A 23,398-nucleotide genomic window follows, 5' to 3' on the forward strand; every position below is an offset into this window, starting at 1 on the left:
GGTAAATACCTCTCCACCTCCTATAGCAGCCAGATGTACCACTTTTCCCCCCTTGTCACTGTGTCCACAGGTAGAAATTTTTACAAGGTTGGTAAAGGAAGATTTTAAGAACATCAGCAATTATAAAAAAAGAGATAATTTGAGTGTTGCTCAAAGGCGGGCATTGGAGGAAATCAAAAAGTGGGATGATGTGGTGATCAAACCAGCTGACAAGGGGGGAAACGTCGTCATCTGGCCTGTGGAGAGGTACGAAAAGGAAGCCTTTAGACAATTGCGGAATAAAGATACATACATGCAATTGCCACAAAATCCTTTGCCAAAATTTCAAAAACAGCTACAGAACATTCTGGAGATGGCCTTTGAAAGGGGTATAATTTTGAAAAAAATATTGGAGGGTCTACTTACCCAATTTCCAGTGATCCCAACGCTGTACTTGATCCCTAAGATTCATAAGGATCCAATCTCTCCTCCGGGGCGTCCTATTGTCTCTGCCATGGGAGGGCTATGTGACATGACATGTAAATTTATAGAACATTATTTGCGTCCACAGGTTGAGACCTTGCCCTCCTATGTCAGAGACACCACTGACGTCCTGAGGAGAGTGGATGGCCTGATTGTGGAGGATGACATGATTTTAGTAACAGCCGACGTGGAGTCTCTCTACACGAGCATCCGCCATAGTGAGGGATTAAAAGCAACAAGATTCTTTTTGGAATCGAGTAATATAGAGGCAGACACAAGAGAATTGGTGTTGGAGTTGTTGGATTTTGTCCTCTCACACAATTTTTTTGTTTTTAAGGATCGTTTTTTTCTTCAGAGACAGGGCACTGCAATGGGGGCGGCCTGTGCGCCCTCGTATGCAAATCTATTTTTGGGATACTGGGAAAGGCAGATTATGCCGGAGGGTGCACAGGCCTCCCCCCTAATCCTAGGATGGTACAGATTCATTGACGACATTCTGTTCATCTGGCAGGGCCCTGTCTCTGAATTGGAATCTTTCATGGGGGGACTTAATCGCAAGAACTCCAACATCAAACTGACGTATGTATATCATAAAAAGGAAATTTCCTTTTTGGACATCACATTGCGGGTACAAGAAAATGGGATGATCTATACAGACATGTACCGCAAGGAAACGTCAGTGAATGCATTGCTGCATGCATCTTCATCTCATCCTCCATCCACAATCAGAGCCGTCCCGATAGGGCAATTTCTGCGGGCACGTAGAATATGTACTTCTGACGCAATGTTTGAGGAGCAAGCCAGAGACTTAAGTGAACGGTTCAGTGAAAGAGGTTATAGCCGTCGGTCCATCAAAAAAAGGATATATTAGGGCAAAAAGCATAAATAGAAATTAACTGTTAACATCAAAAAATAAAAATAAAGATGACAACCAAACTAGGTTCATTGGAACCTTCAACCATAGATGGAATAAGATGAGGGAAATTTTGGAAAAGCACTGGCCCGTTCTAAAAACAGACTCTATCCTGCAGAAATGCCTTCCAGATGGGCCTCTAATGACAGCACGGAGATGTAGCAACATCCGCGACATGGTGGTACATAGCCACTATGTGGCTAAGAGTCCTGATCCGTTTAAAGCAGGAAGACAAAAAAATGGTTTCTACCCATGCGGAAACTGTCTGGCCTGCAGTAATTTGGTACGAGCCACATCTTTCGCGTCATCTGATGGCAAAAAAGAATATCAAATTAGAGAGTACATCAGCTGCAGCACTACGTTTGTGGTATATTATGCAGTTTGCCCGTGTAATTTAATATATGTGGGTTTGACATCCCGGGAATTACGTGTTCGCACACGGGAACACGTTAGGGATATAATTGCCTCACGTGACGCGGAAGATGTGGCTATTTTGAAACCGATACCTAGACATTTTAGGGCATGCCATGACAGTAACCCAAGGGGTTTGAAAATTAAAGGAATAGACAGAATTCGTGCGGGGATTAGAGGGGGTGATCTGAAACGCAAGTTAGCACAGAGGGAATGTCGCTGGATCACTATCCTTAATACCACCACTCCAGCAGGCCTGAATGAGCAAATTAGCTTTAGCTCCTTTTTGTAAAAATCGTCTCCAGATAATATTTATGTCTGTGTATTTTTAATTATAATTTTTGTCTTGTTTTTTTAATTTAGTTATCTTGTAGCACATGCGATGACGCTAAAACAAGTTGTCTTTTAATCCAACATTGTGGTGGGATATTTTGGGAAGATTTCAATCACGAATTCCCGGAGGAGTAAATGAGGATCCGCAACAATCGCAAGCATTGTGGAAGCATACAAGCAGCAACACTTAACCCCTTAATGACCGCCAATACGTCTTTTAACTGACCTTAGATATAAGAGAATAGTATCCCCATACAGATGACAATCCATCATCTGTCGGCTGTACACTATAGCTGACAACTTGCTGCACCAGCCACGATCAGTATTTGCACCTTCTAAATCTGTTTAACCCCTTAGATGCTGCTGTCAATAGTGACTACATCATTATAAATGGTTAACAGAGTGTGGGGGCTTCCTCTTTATCCCAATTGGTGCCCTCAGATCATGATTTTGCGGTCCTGATGTTTGCCATGGCAATTCATGACCAAATAGCGGCCTTAGAGTCTGACGGCTGTAGTAATCTGTTTAGAAGTTAGCAACATTTAGGTGGTAAAAATACACATTTTCATTTCTGTCATACCACTTTGCATTAATTCCTGTAAAGCACCTGAAGGGTTAATAAACTACCTTACAGCAGTTTTCAATATGTTTAGGGGTGCTGTTTTTAAAATGGTATCACGTTCGGGGGTTTCCCAATATATGGGACCCCTAAAGTCACTTCAAACATGGATAAGTCCCTAAAAAAATAAATTTTGTAAATTTCTTTGAAAAAAATGAAAAATTGCTGCTACATTTTTAAACCTCCTAAAATGCTAACAAAATAAAATAACATTTTACAAATGGTCCTGATGTAAAGCAGACATGTGGGAAATGTTATTTATTAATAGCTTGCTGTTGTATGACTATCTGGATTAAAGGGATAATCATTCAAATTTAGAAAATTGCTAATTTTTTAACATTTTTCTCAAATTTCTGATTTTTTTTTTATAAATAAACACAAAAAATGTTGAACTAAATTTACCATTATCATAAAGTAGAATGTGTCACGAAAAAACAATCTCAAAATCACTGGGATTTGTTGAAGCGTTGCAGAGTTATTACCACATAAAGTGACACTGGTCAGATTTCAAAAATTTGGCTCGGTCACTAAGGGGTTAAATCGTATATATATATGTCTAAATATACACCTGTATAGAATCCACTTATGTATTATGGGATGTCACTGTAATAATAGTTTGTATTGTATGTATTGGCTTATCTATCTGTTTTTTAAAAATTGGCTAATAATGTATATAGATATATCTGGCTCTAATATTTTTGGTAAAAGAGGTGTTTTAATATCACCAAGAATAGACACTCGGACACTTTATGATATCGAGGTAGATATACTACCTTTTTAGTAAGCACTATTATTGCGTTAATGAAAGGGTTAATACTCACGCTGCAGCGTTGTTTTTTTCTAGCTAAATATGGGAGGATCTTCAAGTCAGGAACAGTGCGCATGTCTGCCATGACTGATGTCCCGGGGCATCATGGGCGGCGCCGCCAAGTGATGGGTGCGCTTCAGTGACGTCATTAGGACGTGCCTGAGTGCGCTCCATCATGGAGGGCGCCCAAAATGATGCAGCTCCCGGCGCGGTCAGCGGCGCACAAGCGCTACAATCTGCGCCTGATTAACGGTAATTATAGATCCCATATAAACTCCCCCAACACACATCACAGCACCGCCCCCTGACGAAGCCAACGCGAAACGCGCGTTGGGGCTGCCCTGTGTGATCGCGCTGCACCTGCCACATGAGTAAGGAATCGTACCTAGGAGAGGAGATTTATATGACTGACTATTAGGTTATGTGACACTATAGTAAGTGGGAGTAAGGAGGTGGTTTATCCCCACCTTCCCCGTATCCTGGGGGGACTCTAGATCCCAAAAATCATACTGAAAAGCACTGAGCATTATATATTCTTTGATAGTGAGCAGGTGTGTGTTGTCACACGGGTCTGGTGCCAAATGTTTCCTTTGCTGAGCATGTTTTTATAAATGTGGTTAAACTGTGCATCATACTAAATTTATATATGTTAAATAAAATTTGTTTTTTTACCTTTATTTGAATTTGGGACTTGTACTTGGGATTTTGGGAGAAGGACTTGGGGATCCTAGTTAATGATAAACTTACCTGGAGCAGCCAGTGCCAGGCAGCAGCTGCCAAGGCAAACAGGATCATGGGGTGCACTAAAAGAGGTCTGGATACACATGATGAGAGCATTATACTGCCTCTGTACAAATCCCTAGTTAGACCGCACATGGAGTACTGTGTCCAGTTTTGGGCACCGGTGCTCAGGAAGGATATAATGGAACTAGAGAGAGTACAAAGGAGGGCAACAAAATTAATAAAGGGGATGGGAGAACTACAATACCCAGATAGATTAGCGAAATTAGGATTATTTAGTCTAGAAAAAAGACGACTGAGGGGCGATCTAATAACCATGTATAAGTATATAAGGGGACAATACAAATATCTCGCTGAGGATCTGTTTATACCAAGGAAGGTGACGGGCACAAGGGGGCATTCTTTGCGTCTGGAGGAGAGAAGGTTTTTCCACCAACATAGAAGAGGATTCTTTACTGTTAGGGCAGTGAGAATCTGGAATTGCTTGCCTGAGGAGGTGGTGATGGCGAACTCAGTCGAGGGGTTCAAGAGAGGCCTGGATGTCTTCCTGGAGCAGAACAATATTGTATCATACAATTATTAAGTTCTGTAGAAGGACGTAGATCTGGGGATTTATTATGATGGAATATAGGCTGAACTGGATGGACAAATGTCTTTTTTCGGCCTTACTAACTATGTTACTATGTTACTCTGTTTTCTTTCGGGTTGATGGTATCTTGATAGTGGAGTGTCCTATGTAAATTTATGGTCCCTATATATGGAGTTTCTCCACATGGAGATGATCCAGTATAGAGGAATAAGTGTTCATTATGGGATTTAATTATCCATTTGCCAAATTAGCCAGGATTCTGCCTGCTTTATTTCCATACCTATAAAAATAGATATCCCTCTGCGTCAAAAACAGCTTTTCCCTCATGTCCGCCTGGAGGTTAAAGACTGCTTGTTTTTGTAACCAGCATGCTTTGTTCGCAGGGGAGGAATTTGCAAGGAAGGCAGTATAGGCTCTTCCAAGTTCCTCATTAACTCCCCATATCTCTGTAATGTACACTTTTTCAGAGAGAACACATAGGTCATAATTTTCCCTCTAAGTACAGCTTTCGCTGTCTCCCACAAGAGTGGGGGATCACTTTGGTGTATTGCATTATCAGTTAGGAATTCCTGCCACCATAACTTAAGGGAAAAGGCGAAGGATTCGTCTGTAAATAAGAAACTGGGGAATCTCCAGAGGAAGTCAGTGCCCTTCTGATAATTTTTTTCTCAGATCTAACAGAACAGGAGAGTGGTCTGAAATGACCAAATCCCCAATTGTTGCGCCCATCAGTTTGGGAATCGGGGAGAGAATTTAAAATGTAATCGATCCGAGACCATGAGTTTTTAGCATGAGAAAAATGTGTACTCTCTGTCATCCGGATGTAGGAACCTCCATGTATCTTTTAGGGAACACTGTCAAAAGAGGGGCCATAACTTTGTCTCTAGATGGCTCTGAGCTACTAGTTGAAGTCATATGTTTACTGTCTTCTAGGTTAGTGTTATGAACTGGTGATTCAGAAACACAATGGACCTGGTGGTTAAGAGCACACAAAGTGACCTGATAGTTACTAATAACATAGGACGAGCTCTGAGACGTGGGAACTCTGCTGACCGCAATCCCTAATCCTATCACACCACACTAGAGGTAGCCGTGGAGCGCTCCTGACCAGACCTAGGCGCCTCGGGCACAGCCTGAGAAACTAGCTAGCCCTGAAGATAGAAAAATAAGCCTACCTTGCCTCAGAGAAATTCCCCAAAGGAAAAGGCAGCCCCCCACATATAATGACTGTGAGTAAAGATGAAAATACAAACACAGAGATGAAATAGATTTTAGCAAAGTGAGGCCCGACTTACTGAATAGACCGAGGATAGGAAAGATAGCTTTGCGGCCAGCACAAAAACCTACAAACAACCACGCAGAGGGCGCAAACAGACCCTCCGCACCGACTAACGGCACGGAGGTGCTCCCTCTGCGTCCCAGAGCTTCCAGCAAGCAATACAAACCAATATAGCAAGCTGGACAGAAAAAATAGCAAACAAAAGTAACACAAGCAGAACTTAGCTTATGCAGGGCAGACAGGCCACAAGAACGATCCAGGAGAGAGAGCAAGACCAATACTGGAACATTGACTGGAGGCCAGGAACAAAGAACTAGGTGGAGTTAAATAGAGCAGCACCTAACGACTTAACCTCGTCACCTGAGGAAGGGAACTCAGAAGCCGCAGCCCCACTCACATCCACCAGAGGAAGCTCATAGACAGAACCAGCCGAAGTACCACTCATGACCACAGGAGGGAGCTTGACCACAGAATTCACAGCAGGTTAGATAAAACCGAATTAAAGTCGCCCCCGATTATTTTGTTAAGATTCTGGTCTGTATTAATTGTAGTCTCCAAGTGGGTAAAAAAGGACTTGTTACTATCATCTGGGCCATATACATTATATACAGTTATATGAAAAAGTTTGGGCACCCCTATTAATCTTAAGCTTAATGTTTTATAAAAAAAAGTTTTTTTTGCAACAGCTATTTCAGTTTCATATATCTAATAACTGTTGGACACAGTAATGTTTCTGCCTTGAAATGAGGTTTATTGTACTAACAGAAAATGTGCAATTTGCATTCAAACAAAATTTGACAGGTGCATAAGTATGGGCACCACACCAGAAAAGTGACATTAATATTTAGTAGATCCTCCTTTTGCAAAAATCACAGCCTCTAGTCGCTTCCTGTAGCTTATAATGAGTTCCTGGATCCGGGATGAAGGTATTTTTGACCATTCCTCTTTACAAAACAATTCCAGTTCAGTTAAGTTTGATGGTCGCCGAACATGGACAGCCCTCTTTGTTATGATCTGGTGGTTTAGGAACAGCATGAGACAAGCTCTAAAGGAGGTGGTATCTGTACTGACCGCAGACCCTGAACCTAGCAGCGCAACTAGAAATAGCCGTGGGGGGTACCTGACGCTCCCTAGACCCCTCGGCACAGCCTAAGATCTAACTTCCCCTAAAGATGGAAACAGGAAACATATCTTGCCTCAGAGAAAATCCCCAAAGGAAAGATAGCACCCCACAAATATTGACGGTGAGAGGAGGGGAAAATAACATACGAAGAGATGAAATCAGATTTTAGCATAGGAGGCCAGTCTAGCTTGATAGATAGGACAGGAAAGGATACTGTGCGGTCAGTATAAAAACTACAAAACAATCCACACAGAGTTTACAAAATCTCCACACCTGACTAAAGGTGCAGAGGGTAAATCTGCTTCCCAGAGCTTCCAGCTAACAGAAAAAAACCCATAATGACAAGCTGGACAAAAATAGAATGCACAGAACAATAAGTCCACAACATGTGGACTGAAATGAGCAAAGGCAGAACTTATCTTTGCAGAACTGGTCAGGAAACCAGGAGAATCGAAGCAGAGATGTGAATCCAGCCAGAGAACATTGACAAGTGGCATAGGCTGAAGACTAGAGCCAGGTTAAATAGCAGAGCCAGGAGAGACGATTAGTGAAAGCAGCTGCTAAAGCTAAACCCAAGGAGCGGCAGTTCCACTCAAAACCACCAGAGGGAGCCCAAGGGCAGAATTCACAAAAGTGCCATTTACAACCACCGGAGGGAGCCCAAGAATTCACAACACCTCTTCAAATGATCCCACAGATGTTCAATGATATTCAGGTCTGGGGACTGGGATGGCCATTCCACAACAGTGTAATTGTTCCTCTGCATGAATGCCTGAGTAGATTTGGAGCGGTGTTTTGGATCATTGTCTTGCTGAAAGATCCATCCCCTGCGTAACTTCAACTTTGGCACTGATTCATGAGCATTATTGTCAAGAATCTGCTGATACTGAGAGGAATACATGCGTCCCTCAACTTTAACAAGATTCCCGATGCCGGCATTGGCCACACAGCCCCAAAGAATGATGGAACCTCCACCAAATTTTACTGTGGGTAGCAAGTGTTTTTCTTGGAATGCTGTGTTTTTTGGCCGCCATGCATAACGCCTTTTTGTATGACCAAACAACTCCATCTTGGTTTCATCAGTCCACAGGACCTTCTTCCAAAAAGAAATTGGCTTCTCCAAATGTGCTTTTGCATACCTCAGCTGACTCTGTTTGTGGAGTGATTGCAGAAATGGCCTCTTTCGCATCACTCTCCCATACAGCTTCTCCTTTTGCAAAGTGGGTTGTATAGTTGACCGATGCACAGTGACACCATCTTCAGCAAGTTGATGCTGCAGCTCTCTGGAGGTGGTCTGAGGATTGTCCTTGACTGATCTCACCATTCTTCTTCTCTGCCTTTCTGATGTTTTTCTTGGCCTGCCACTTCTAGCCTTAACAAGAACTGTACCTGTGTTCTTCCATTTCCTTACTATGTTCCTCACAGTGGAAATTGACAGGTTAAATCTCTGAGACAGCATTTTGTATCCTTCCTCTGAACAACTATGTTGAATAATCTTTGTTTTCAGATCATTAGAGAGTTGTTTTGAGGAGCCCATGATGCCACTCTTCAGAGGAGATTCAAACAGGAGATCAACTTGCAAGTGGCCACTTTAAGTAGCTTTTCTCATGATTGCATACACCTGGCTATGAAGTTCAAAGTTTAATGAGGTTAGAAAACCAAAAAAAGTGCTTTAGTAAGTCAGTAAAAAGCAGGTAGGAGTATTTAAAACAAGAAAATGATAAGGGTGCCCATACTTATGCACCTGTCAAATTTTGATTGAATGCAGATTGCACATTTTCTGTTAGTACAATAAACCTCATTTCAAGGCAGAAACATTACTGTGTCCAACAGTTATTAGATATACAGTCATTGCCAAAAGTATTCACACCCCTGCAATTTTGTCAGACAGATAATACTCATTTTCTTCCTGAAAATGATTGCAATCACAAATTATTTGGTATTATTATCTTCATTTAATTTGTCTTAAATGAAAAAACACAAAAGAGATTGATGCAAAAAGCAAAACATTGATCATTTCACACAAAACTCCAAAAATGGGCCAGACAAAAGTATTGGCACCCTCAGCCTAATACTTGGTTTCACAACCTTTAGCCCAAATAACTGCGACCAACCGCTTCCGGTAACCATCAATGAGTTTCTTACAATGCTCTGCTGGAATTTTAGCCCATTCTTCTTTGGCAAACTGCTCCAGGTCCCTGATATTTGAAGGGTGCCTTCTCCAAACTGCCATTTTTAGATCTCTCCACAGGTGTTCTATGGGATTCAGGTCTGGACTCATTGCTGGCCACCTTAGAAGTCTCCAGTGCTTTCTCTCAAACCATTTTCTAGTGCTTTTTGAAGTGTGTTTTGGGTCATTGTCCTGCTAGAAGACCCATGACCTCTGAGGGAGACCCAGCTTTCTCACATTGGGCCCTACATTATGCTGCAAAATTTGTTGGTAGTCTTAAGACTTCATTTTACCATGCACACGGTCAACCAGTCCAGTGCCAGAGGCAGCAAAGCAACCCCAAAACATCAGGGATCCTCCGCCATGTTTAACTGTAGGGACCGTGTTCTTTTCTTTGAATGCCTCCTTTTTTCTCCTGTAAACTCTATGTTGATGCCTTTGCCCAAAAAGCTCTACTTTTGTCTCATCTGACCAGAGAACATTCTTCCAAAACTCCAGCCTGGCTTTTTTATGTCTCAGGGTAAAAAGTGGGTTCTTCCTGTGTCTCCTACCATACAGTCCCTTTTCATTCAGACGCCGACAGATAGTACGGGTTGACACTGTTGTACCCTTGAACTGCAGGGCAGCTTGAACTTGTTTGGATGTTAGTCGAGGTTCTTTATCCAACATCCGGACAATCTTGCGTTGAACTCTCTTGTCAATTTTTCTTTTCCGTCCACATCTAGGGAGGTTAGCCACAGTGCCATGGGCTTTAAATTTCTTGATGACACTGCGCACGGTAGACACAGGAACATTCAGGTCTTTGGAGATGGACTTGTAGCCTTGAGATTGCTCATGCTTCCTCACAATTTGGTTTCTCACGTCCTCAAGACAGTTCTTTGGTCTTCTTTCTTTTATCCATGCGCAATGTGGTACACACAAGGACACAGGACAGAGGTTGAGTCAACTTTAATCCATGTCAACTGGCTGGAAGTGTGATTTAGTTATTGCCAACACCTGTTAGGTGCCACAGGTAAGTTACAGGTGCTGATATTTACAAAAATTAGAGAAGCATCACAAGATTTTTCGAACAGTGTTAATACTTTTGTCCACCCCCTTTTTATGTTTGGTGTGGAATTATATCCAGTTTGGCTTTAGGACAATTCTTTTTGTGTTTTTTCATTTAAGACAAATTAAATGAAGATAATAATATCAAATAATTTGTGTTTGCAATCATTTTTAGGAAGAAAATGAGTATTATCTGACAGAATTGCAGTGGTGTGAATACTTTTGGCCATGACTGTATGAAACTGAAATAGCTCTTGCAAAAAAAAAACAATTTTTATAAAACATTAAGCTTAAGATTAATAGGGGTGCCCAAACTTTTTCATATAACTGTATATTACTAGATTTCTGGAATGATATAAAATAAATATGCAAAGCCAGTTTTAGTGCCAAAAACTTCTAAAAATAAGAAACATGGAACAAGATAAAATAATCAAAACATTCCTAGGATATTATTCATAAATCACATACCTTATCAGCATCTTGTTCAAATAGTCTAAGTTGAAAGCATTGGTCTAATTTTAGCTTTCGATGGTGCCAAACTTGATGTAGATGTTGCCTTGTGGAATGTAGTCTATCAAGCATTGTTGATACTTTAGGTAAAAAATTCTGAAGGTCAGCATTGCCAGAGCTAGAAGTCTTTTTTGGAAAACTTTCACTGTTTTGTATCCTTTCCATGAGTTTTTGGCCTTCAATATCAAGGTCTTCAATTGGGGCTTTAGTAACCCTTTTTTTTAATTGACAATGAAAATCAATCATGTTTCGAGCACTTTCTAAATCCTGAGGCAGTTCTTTATTACCAAGCATCTCTTGTAGCTCTTCAAGTCGCAAAAGCATATGAGATGCTTTGCCAATGAAGTCTTCAAATGACAACCGAATTTCTATCCATTCTTCATGGTTATACTCCAAGCTACCATCAAATTCGTATGTTAACTGAGAAGGATCAACAACTTTGGTAAGACCTTCCAAAGATACCATATTGGTCTGAGGAAGGAAAAGAAAACAATTAAAATCTGCCTAATAAACAGTAACTTGTTCAACATAGAAGTGAGCAGTGTTTTCTAGTCTTACAAAATGATCTGTTCAACTTAATTTTGCATTTTATTGGTTAAAAGATCATGCAGCACTTTTCTACCTTGATCAAGGCTCTTGCAGAAACAGCATAAGATGTTGGTGTGCAGTGTCTAACTTTTTTTTCTTCTCCCCTTTTTTTTTAACTTTTTTTTACAATGTTGTATGTCTTTGTTCGATTTATGACATACAGACATAACAGTTTTCTAAAATATACGCAAAACTAAATCAACACTTTGTTTTTCTTTTAATAGCTACACAGAATGCTAATATTCAAGAAAAAATTAGCAATCAATAATTATAAAATGAAAAGTCGAAGAAATAGGTAATTTATTGCTCCATTTTACAACTGCAAAGGTTGCCAATCTGCAAATGAACTGAAGATTTTTATAGCCATTTGTGACAATTTCCACCTCTGTGCTGTCACTCCTAATGGCTCATGCAGACAACTGCATAAATCGGACAAGTAACATAGTAACATAGTTATTAAGGTTGAAGGAAGACTTTAAGTCCATCTAGTTCAACCCAGAGCCTAACCTAACATGCCCTAACATGTTGATCCAGAGGAAGGCAAAAAAAAACCATGTGGCAAAGAGTAAGCTCCACTTTGGAGGAAAAAATTCCTTCCCGACTCCGCATACGGCAATCAGACTAGTTCCCTGGATCAACACCCTATCAAGGAATCTAGTATATATACCCTGCAACATTATAATTTTCAAGAAAGGTATCCAATCCCCTCTTAAATTTAAGTAATCTATCACTCATTACAACATCATATGGCAGAGAGTCCCATAGTCTCAATGCTCTTACAGTAAAGAATTATTATTATTATTATGCCTAAACCTTCTTTCCTCCAGACGTAGAGGATGCCCCTTGTCCTTGTCTTAGGTCTATGATTAAAAAGATCATCACAAAGGTCTTTGTACTGTCCCCTCATATATTTATACATTAAAATAAGATCACCCCTTAAGGTATCGTCACAATTAGCGACGCTGCAGCGATCTAGACAACGATCCCGATCGCTGCAGCGTCGCTGTGTGGTCGCTGGAGAGCTGTCACACAGACAGCTCTCCAGCGACCAACGATGCCGAAGTCCCCTGGTAACCAGGGTAAACATCGGGTTACTAAGCGCAGGGCCGCGCTTAGTAACTTAGTAACCCGGCCGGAAAGCACAGCGGTGATGTCACCGCTGTGCTCTGCTTTCTGGCCGGCGCTTACACAGTGCAGAGAAGCACAGCGCCGGGGGACAGACACCGGAATGTAAGTATGTAGTGTTTGGTTTTTTTTACGTTTACGCTAGTAACCAGGGTAAACATCGGGTTACTAAGCGCGGCCCTGCGCTTAGAAACCCGATGTTTACCCTGGTTACCAGTGAAGACATCGCTGAATCGGTGTCACACACGCCGATTCAGCGATGTCTGCGGGAGTCCAGCGACGAAATAAAGTTCTGGACATTCTGCTCCGACCAACGATGGCACAGCGGGATCCTGATCGCTGCTGCATGTCAAACTCAACAATATCGCTAGCCAGGACGCTGCAACGTCACGGATCGCTAGTGATATCGTTCAGTGTGAAGGTACCTTTAGTCTTCATTTTTCCAAACTAAATAGCCCCAAGTGTAATAACCTATCTTGGTATTGCAGACCCCCCAGTCGTCTAATAACCTTGGTCGCTCTTCTCTGCACCCGCTCTAGTTCAGCTATGTCTTTCTTATACACCGGAGACCAGAACTGTGCACAGTATTTTAAGTGTGGTCGAACTAGTGACTTGTATAGAGGTAAAATTATGTTCTCCTCATGTGCATCTATGCCTCTTTTAATGCATCCCATTATTTTATTTGCCTTTGTAGCAGCTGCCTGACACTGGCCACTGAACATGAGTTTGTCATCCACCCATACTCCCAGGTCTTTTTCATTGACGGTCTTGCCTAGAGATTTAGAATTAAGCGCATAGTTAAACATCTTATTACTTCTACCCAAGTGCATGACCTTACATTTATCCCCATTAAAGCTCATTTGCCATTTATCAGCCCAAGCTTCTAGTTTACATAAATCATCCTGTAATATAAAATTGTCCTCGTCTGTATTGATTACCCTGCAGAGTTTAGTGTCATCTGCAAATATTGAAATTCTGCTCTGAATGCCCCCTACAAGGTCATTAATAAATATGTTAAAAAGAAGAGGGCCCAATACTGACCCTTGTGGTACCCCACTGCTAACCGCGACCCAGTCCGAGTGTGATCCATTAATAACCACCCTTTGTTTCCTATCCCTGAGCCAGCTCCTAACCCACTTACACATATGTTCCCCTATCCCCATTATTCTCATTTTATGTATCAACCTTTTGTGTGGCACCGTATCAAAAGCTTTTGAAAAGTCCATATACACTACGTCCACTGGGTTCCTTTGGTCCAGTCCGGAACTGTCCAGTTGTGAAAGATAATTGTCACTCATAGTTGTCAAAAAACGATTACCTTTGCTGGAACTGCAGATTTCCGTTCCCCAATTTGTTTCAGGGTAGTTGAAGTCCCCCATAATAATGACTTCCCCTTGAATCGCAGCTTCATCTATTTGCTTTATGAGGATATTCTCCATTGCTTCCATTATTTTTGGAGATTTATAACAAAAACCTTTCAGTAATTTATTATTTTTTCCCCCTCCCCTTATCTCCACCCACAGGGACTCTACATTTTCATTAGATTCACCTACATCATCACACCGGATGGGTTTTAAGGATGATTTTACATATAGACACACCCCTCCCCCTCGCTTATCCGTTCGGGCATTTCTGAACAGACTATAACCCTGTAAATTAACAGCCCAGTCATGGCTCTCATCCAGCCACGTTTCAGTTATCCCCACCATGTCATAATTATGCTCCAACAACATTAATTCTAATTCGTCCATTTTGTTGATGAGGCTTCTGGCATTAGTATACATGCACTTGATGTTCCTCTCTGTAACTCTATTCTTTCTTAAATTATTAACTGTTCTAACCCCAACCCCCATGCCACCGCCACCCCCATCTTACTTATTTGTGCCCAGGTCTCTATCTGCACTATCTTCCCCTCCTATAAAATTAATACCCTCCCCCCAATCCCTAGTTTAAACACTCCTCCAACCTTCTAACCATTTTCTCCCCCAACACAGCTGCACCCTCCCCATTGAGGTGCAGCCCGTCCCTAGCGTAGAACCTGTAGCCAACTGAGAAGTCGGCCCAGTTCTGAAGGAACCCAAACCCCTCCTTCCTACACCAATTCTTGAGCCACTTATTAACCTCCCTAATCTCCCGTTGCCTCTCTGGCGTGGCACGTGGTACAGGCAGTATTTCGGAAAATACCACGTTGGAGGTCCTTGCTTTCAGCTTGCAGCCTAATTCCCTGAAATTATCTTTAAGGACCTTCCACCTACCTCTAACTTTGTCATTTGTGCCAATGTGCACCATGACCGCTGAGTCCTCACCAGCCCCTCCCAGTAATCTGTCCACCTGATCAGCGATGTGTCGGACTCGAGCGCCAGGTAGGCAAGCACACCGTTCGACGATCCCTGTCTTTGTGACAGATTGCCCTATCTGTTCCCCTAATAATTGAGTTGCCCACTACCAGCAGCTGTCTGCCCTGCCCTGCTCTCCTATTTCCCTCCTTACTGGAGCAGTCACTCCTCCGGCTTTCAGAAGACATGCCTTGCTGCAGCAGTGCTACCCCTGTACTGGCACCCCCCTCATCTGCCAACTTAGCAAACTTATTGGGGTGTGCCAGATCAGGACTAGCCTCCCTGGCACTCTTCCCTCTACCCGGCTTTCTGTCACCCAGCTTGCTACTTCACTGTCCTGCAGCTCCATCCTACCATCCCCCACCTCATCTATCCCATTGAGCGTCTGCTCAGTGAGCAGAAGACTCCTTTCCATGTTGTCAATGGATCTCAGTGTTGCCAGCTGCACATTTAGATCCAGAATCTGGGCTTCCAAATGCACAATGTGCTCACATCTCGCACAGCAGTATGTACCCTCGACCGGCTGATCAAGGACTGCATACATGTGGCAAGATGTGCACTGGATGGCATTAGCAATAGTGGAGCACATTTCCTAATGGGGATTGCACCAGACAGAAACGTTAAACTAAAAAAAATAAATGCAAAGAATCAATAAAACACAGACAGCAATTCAGTAATTCCTCGGAAACTCCCTGACTCCAAAGTCACTGAATCACAAGTCACACTTACCGCCGTTCACACTTACGCTCAGGTCACACTCAGCTCGCTCACACTCGCTAAGCTGAAGATTTAAAGAATTTTTTTTTCTTTTCCCCCTCAGCTGCAATCCACCTTGCTGCTCAATGCACTTCCAAAAAGTGATATCTGTTTCGAGTGATAGCACTCATCCCATATAATTCTACCAGGCGGTGCACATGTCCTATTTTTTTTTTTTTATTTCCTCAGATTGAGTCGGTCTAAGAATAAAACTGCAACATGCAAGATTTGGCTATGAGAATTGGATGGCGCTCACTCGTTTAACTCTAATGATCTGTGGAAAAAAAAAAACGGACCGCACTTTTTTCCTCCACCTCCGAGAAAATCACACCACACTTTGATTAGAGTCGGATTAGCATAGTTGGACAGATTTTCTCAGATGTGAACTCAGATGCCACACACTAGCCTGAGAGCAGAAAAACATGTTCAGATGCTTTCTGCACCATGCAGTGTACTTGCAATTATGTATGTAGCACGGAGAGTAACATACAGTGTATGTGGCCTGGATTGTGTTACTGTGTAGCATAGAGTAGAGAATAAGTGCAAGCAGTGTGAACATTGTGTGTGCTTTTTCATGAATCAGAAGTCCACCACATCCCTTTAATCAAGATTGGCAGGAAAATGGCCAGTCTTGAAAAATAGAATCGGTGTATTTGTCAATAAAACTTAAAAAAAAAACTAATTATGAAATACTGTTAAATGTATGTCAGAATACCATAGAAACATCATACTAAGGCCGGTTTCACATTTGCGGTTGTGACCGCAGTGTTTCTGCCACAAATATCCGCATGCGTTGTGTATTCCTATATTTAACATTAGGGAAGCATGCTTCTGCGATAGGTTGCTTTTTGCCGTGTTTGACGACTCATGCGTCGTTTCGTCGTCTGCGGTTTGGCGCGGTAAACGCTACATGTAGTAATTTTAGAGGCGTCAATTTGCCGCCTAGAAACGTATGCGGTCGATTGCGGAAGGAATGCGCCCAAAAAACGCATTGCAGTCTATGTGAACGCATGCGTTCACAAGCAAATACCTTTGCTTGCATTCGTGAATGCATGCATTGCACCAGAGAAAAACATGTCTAGACACTGATAAGCCACCCCCCACATAGTAGGTGATAAAGGGAGGGAGTGGACATTTGCAGGTCACTACTCAGCAGACACTGAAGCAGACGAGACACAGGCTACATCCTTGGAGGAAAACAAGACACTGAACAATGTGAGTATATCCTAGCCAATGCCTTTATTTTCTATTTTCTGTCTCTGCATGTCCTAATTTTTACCATTTCTTTCTTTCTACATGCATCAGAATGTCATCTTCTTCTGTTGAGGAGCAATGTCCTGGGCCTTCTGAAGTAGAACATGTCAGTAAAGTGAGTACTCACCTCCTCAGATTGGTAAGTATTCACTGTCACACCAACACGTATGACAATTTTTTTTTTTTTTTTTTAGAGCACTTCTTCCACTGCGGCAGAAGCTGAGCAGGAGCAGCGGGGTCACGGTCGGGTGGCACGGCGGCAGCGTGTACGTATACGTGACTGACTGTTTATTGTATCCTCACTTTACAATTCTTGAATCTTCCTTTCTTTACTTTTCTCTTTCTTTCCCTTTTGCTTCTGCACTCCTTTATTTTTACTTTCAATATTCATGCCATTTCTCTGCTTCTGTTTTCTTTCTTCCTTCTGTTAATGTCTCCAACATTAATGTTTTTTTTGTTTTTTTTAGGTTTCAGAATGGGATGAGGACCTCATAGACAATGAACACCTCATCTCCCTGGTCCATGAGCGAGTTCCGTTGTGGGACACCCGGGTTCCCGAGCACTCGGTCAACGTGACGATCCGGCGGCTATGGAATGAGGTGGCCAAAGCGTTGTGGGATGGCTGGGACAAAGCCCCGACTCTGGTCCGAAATGCATTTTGCAAGTATTGCAATGCAGTGTGAAGCAGCAGAGACCTTGGCCGTGCTCACACAACTGTGTGTGATGAGAGAAACTCTCAGGAGTTTCTCTCCACACACACAGTTGTGTGAGCACGGCCAAAAGTACATTGTCTAACCATTATGTTTTGTTTTTTCAACAGTGATCAAAGTCAAAACACGTTGGCGTTCAATGAAGGACCGCTTCAACAAGGACCTGCGTCAAGAGAGCCGACTTCCTAGTGGTTCTGGAGCAAGGATCCGAATATACAAATATCACCGCATCCTTGCATTTTTGAGACCAGGCCTTGCCCAGAGAACGTAAGTATATTTTTTGGTGAAAAACAAAAAAATGTTTTGTATTGCATTAGGCTGCCGTCACAATAGCATTTTTTGGTCACTATTTTACATCAGTATTTGGAATCCAAACCCAGGAGTGGGTGAATTATGCAGAAGTGGTGCATATGTTTTTATTATAGTTTTCCTCGCATTGTTCCACTCCTGTTTTTGGCTTACCAATACTGATGTAAAATAGTGAGCAAATAGTGACAGTGTGACGGCAGCCTACACAACAGATCTATACTCATCAAGTCAGGTGTCATTTATTTGTGCTTCATGAATTCATTATTTCTGACACCTGACTTAATGACTATAGATCTGTTGTGTAGGCTGCCGTCACACTTTCACTATTTGCTCACTATTTTACATCAGTATTGGTAAGCCAAAAACAGGGGTGGAACAATGTGAGGAAAACTATAATAAAAACATATGCACCACTTCTGCATTTATCACCCACTCCTGGTTTTGGTTTACAAATACTGATGTTAAGTTCTGAACAAAGACTGCTAATGTGACGGCACCAAACAGCCATCGTCTCTTCAGTCTGCGTCAAATAGCTACTGGTGAACCGAGTCAGGACGCAATGACGTCAACAACCTAAGCCCAAAAAAAACAAATAGTTTTTTATAGGAAATACATATGAGACATGGTGAAGATAATAAAACATGTTTTTTATTAACAACAAACATTATTAACATTTAAAACATTTCCGACCCGAAGCCAATTTGTTTCCGCGTGTGGCCAAATTCAACAGTTGACCGCAGCGGGTGATGCCGGTAATCAGGCAAAGGGTTTGCAACTTGTTCATCAAGTTCAATGGTGGGTCGCTCTTTAGCCAGAATGTAATTGTGGAGAACCACACAGGCTTTTCCCACCTCATCCACCGTCTCCATTTTTAGATTTATGACTGTTGCAATAATGCGCCATTTTGAGACTAGAATCCCAAAGGTACACTCTACAGTTCTTCGTGCCCTGGTCAGTCTGTAGTTAAAGATCCATTTAGTGTGGTTCAAGTCACGACTGGAATATGGCTTCAGTAGGTTTTCACACATCTGAAAGGCCTCATCCCCAAACATTACAAATGGCATCGGTGGGCCTTGAGTGTTGGGGAGAGGTCGTGGCTGTGGAAAATTAAAATTTTTGCCATAAATACGTCGGCCCATATCCGAGTTTTTGAAAGTCTGTGAATCGTTGCCACAGCCAAAAGCACCAATGTCCACGGCAATGAAGCGACAGTCCGCATCGGCTATTGCCATGAGAACTAATATAGTTGAAGAACTGTGATCCCGTTCTGGCTGCTTGGATAATCCGGATGTGCTTCCCATCCATCGCACCCAAACAGATGAGGAAATCACACACAGTCCAGAATCTATCAGCAATTTCCATCCACATGTCCTCGGTGGGTATGGGTATGAATTCTTCACGGAGAACGTTCCACAAAGCCTGGCAGGTGTCAAAAACTATGGAAATTCCAAGCCAGTACTGGAAGTGGAGAGATGACAAGCTCTCTCCGGTTGCCAGAAATCTGTAATAAAATAAAGAAAAAATAATTTGAAAAAAAAATGCAAAGAATACATGTCAGACCAACAATAATTATGACTGGCATTAGTTTAGAATTATTACTTACCTTAAGGTAACCAGGAGACGTTCCACTGCTGGAATCGCTCTACGGAGCTGGGTGTCCTGTCTCCTGATGACTCCTTGAACACGAGCAAGCAACTCCAAAAAAGAGGCTTGCGACATCCTGGTATGTTCCGGGAATTTTTCCGGGTTGTCATTAACCCCTTAACGACCGCCGATACGCCTTTTAATGGCGGCTGCTAAGGGTACTTAAACCACAGCGCCATTAATTAACGTTGCTGTGGAAAAAGTAAATAGCGCCCCCCAGAGTCCGATTTTCTCCGGGGTCTCGGCTGCCAGGAGTAGCCGAGACCCCAGAGAACATGATTCGGGTTTTTTTTTACCGACCCCGCTTTTGCGATCGCCGGTAATTAACCGTTTACCGGCGATCGCAAAAAAAAACAAAACGCAATTTATTTTTCATTTATCTGTCCTCCGATGTGATCGGACATCAGAGAACAGAGAAATGGGGTCCCATGTAGCCCCCCAATACTTACCTGTCTCCCCCGGTGCTCCTCGTGGCTCCCGATGGGCGCCGCCATCTTTTTCCGGCAAAAAAATGGCGGGTGCATGCGCAGTGCGCCCGCCGGCCGGCACCGCGAGAATCTTTGGGGTCTCGGCTGCCGGGGGTAGCCGAGACCCCAAAGAATATGATCGGGATCGCTTTTACCGACCCCTGTTTTGCGATCGCCGGCTTTAACTGTTTACCGGCAACCGCAAAAAAAAAAAAAAAGTAATGTGTAATTCTCTGTCCTCTGATGTGATCGCACATCAGAGGACAGAGAAATAGGGGGATTTGGGGACCCTGCCATACTTACCGGTGTCCCTGGGTCCTCCTGCTGCTTCTCCTGGCCGCCGGCGTCTTCATGGCAAAAGAAAATGGCAGGCGCATGTGCAGTGCGCCCGCCATCTGTCGCCATCTGCTGGCCGGCAGGAGAAGAGCAGTTGGGGCTAAAATTAGGGTTAGGGATAGGGTTAGGGCTAGGGTTAGGGCTAGCGTTAGGGTTGGGGCTAAATTTAGGGTTAGGGTTGGGGCTAAATTTAGGGTTAGGGCTGGGGCTAAATTTAGGGTTAGGGTTGGGGCTAAATTTAGGGTTAGGCTTCTTTCACACTTACGTCGGTACGGGGCCGTCGCAATGCGTCGGCCCGACATACCGACGCACGTTGTGAAAATTGTGCACAACGTGGGCAGCGGATGTAGTTTTTCAACGCATCCGCTGCCCAATCTATGTCCTGGGGAGGAGGGGCGGAGTTACGGCCACGCATGCGCGGTCAGAAATGGCAGACGCGACGTACAAAAAAATGTTACATTGAACTTTTTTGTGCTGACGGTCCGCCAAAACACAACTGATCCAGTGCACGACGGACGCGACGTGTGGCCATCCGTCGCGATCCGTCGGCAATACAAGTCTATGGGCAAAAAACGCATCCTGCGGGCACATTTGCAGGATCCGTTTTTTGTCGAAAACGACAGATTGCGACGGATGCCAAACGCAAGTGTGAAAGTAGCCTTAGGGTTAGGGTTGGGGCTAAAGTTATGGCTAGGGTTGCGGCTAAAGTAAGGGCTAGGATTGGGATTAGGGTTAGGGTTGGTATTAGGGTTAGGGTTGGCATTAGGGTTACGCTTGGGATTAGGGTTAGGTTTGGGATTAGGGTTAAGGTTGTGATCAGGGGTGTATTTGGATTAGGGTTAAGTTTGAGGTTAGGGTTGAGATTAGGATTAGGGGTGTGTTGGATTTAGTGTTTTTATTAGGGTTATGGTTAGGGTTGACATTAGGGTTGTTTTGGGGTAAGGGTTGTGATTATCGTTAGGGTTAGTGATTAGGATTATGGATCGGGTTGGGATTAGGGTAAGGGGTGTGTTGGGGTTAGGGTTGGAGCTAGAATTGGGGGGTTTCCACTGTTTAGGTACATCAGGGGGTCTCCAAACACGACAGCCAATTTTGCGCTCAAAATGTCAAATGGTGCTCCCTCCCTTCTGAGCTCTGCCGTGCGCCCAAACAGTGGGTTACCCCCATATATGGGGCATCAGCGTACTCGGGATAAATTGGACAACAACTTTTGGGGTCCAATTTCTCCAGTTACCCTTGTGAAAATAAAAAGTTGGGGGCTACAAAATCTTTTTTGTTGAAAAAAAAATGTTTTATTTTCATGACTCTGCATTATAAACTTCTGTGAAGCACTTGGGCATTCAAAGTTCTCACCACACATCTAGATAAGTTCCATGGGGGGTCTAGTTTCCAAAATGGGGTCACTTGTGGAGGGTTTCTACTGTTTAGGTACATCAGGGGCTCTGCAAATGCAACATAACGCCCGCAGACCATTCTATCAAAGTCTGCATTCCAAAACGGCGCTCCTTCCTTCCGAGCTCTGCCGTGCGCCCAAACAGTGGTTTACCCCCACATATGAGGTACCAGCATACTCAGGACAAATTGAACAACAACTTTTGGGGTCCGATTTCTCTTGTTACCCTTGTGAAAATAAAAACTTAAGGGCTAAAAAATCTTTTTGGTGGAAAAAAAATATTTTTTATTTTCACGACTCTGCATTATAATCTTCTGTGAAGCACTTGGGCATTCAAAGTTCTCACCACACATCTAGATAAGTTCCATGGGGGATCTAGTTTCCAAAATGGGGTCACTTGTGGGGGGTTTACCCCCACATATGGGGTATTGACGTACTCAGGAGAAATTGCACAACAACTTTTGTGGTCTAATTTCTCCTGTTACCCTTGTGAAAATAAAAATTTGGGGCAAAAAGATCATTTTTGTAGAAAAAATTTGATTTTTTTATTTTCACAGCTCAACGTTATAAACTTCTGTGAAGCACATGGGGGTTCAAAGTGCTCTCCACACATCTAGATAAGTTCCTTAATGGGTCTAGTTTCCAAAATGGTGTCACTTGTGGGGGGTTTCCACTGTTTAGGCACATCAGGGGCTCTCGAAACGCGACATGGCGTCCAATCTCAATTCCTGCCAATTCTACATTGAAAAAGTAAAACGGCACTCCTTCTCTTCCAAGCTCTGCGGTGCGCCCAAACAGTGGTTTACCCTCACATATGGGGTATCGACGTATTCAGGAGAAATCGCACAACAACTTTTGTGGTCTAATTTCTCCTGTTACCCTTGTGAAAATAAGAATTTGTGGGCGAAAAGATCATTTTTGTGTAAACACATGCGATTTTTTATTTTCACGGCTCTACGTTATAAACTTCTGTGAAGCTCTTGGGGGTTCAAAGTGCTCACCACACATCTAGATAAGTTCCGTAAGGGGTCTAGTTTCCATAATGGTGTCACTTGTGGGGGGTTTTCACTGTTTAGGCACATCAGGGGCTCTCTAAACGTGACATGGCGTCCGATCTCAATTCCAGCCAATTCTGCATTGAAAAAGTCAAACGGCGCTCCTTCACTTCCAAGTTCTGCGGTGCGCCCAAAAAGTGATTTACCCCCCTATATGGGGTATTGGCGTATTCAGGAGAAATTGCATAACAAAATTTATGGTTACATATCTGTTTTTACATTTGTGAAAATAAAAAAAATGGTTCTGAATTAAAATGTTTGCAAAAAAATGTTAAATGTTCATTTTTTCCTTCCACATTGTTTCAGTTCCTGTGCAGCACGTAAAGGGTTAATAAACTTCTTGAATGTGGGTTTGAGAACCTTGAGGGGTGTAGTTTTTAGAATGGTGTCATACTTCGTTATTTTCTATCATATAGACCC

The 23,398-nt window shown here is 42.8% G+C and overlaps 1 protein-coding gene across 1 annotated transcript in view; it reads right to left on the reverse strand.

The window, feature by feature from the left end:
- TRIO (trio Rho guanine nucleotide exchange factor) overlaps positions 1 to 23,398 on the reverse strand; it is a 2,940,676-nt gene that overhangs the window by 2,416,794 nt on the left and 500,484 nt on the right. Inside the window, 1 exon segment of the mRNA XM_069730426.1 lies at positions 10,964 to 11,476. Within this exon segment, the coding sequence (XP_069586527.1) occupies positions 10,964 to 11,476 (513 nt within the window).

Source organism: Ranitomeya imitator, chromosome 6, assembly GCF_032444005.1.
Source record: "Ranitomeya imitator isolate aRanImi1 chromosome 6, aRanImi1.pri, whole genome shotgun sequence".
In the NCBI taxonomy this organism is placed as follows: Eukaryota; Metazoa; Chordata; class Amphibia; order Anura; family Dendrobatidae; genus Ranitomeya; species Ranitomeya imitator.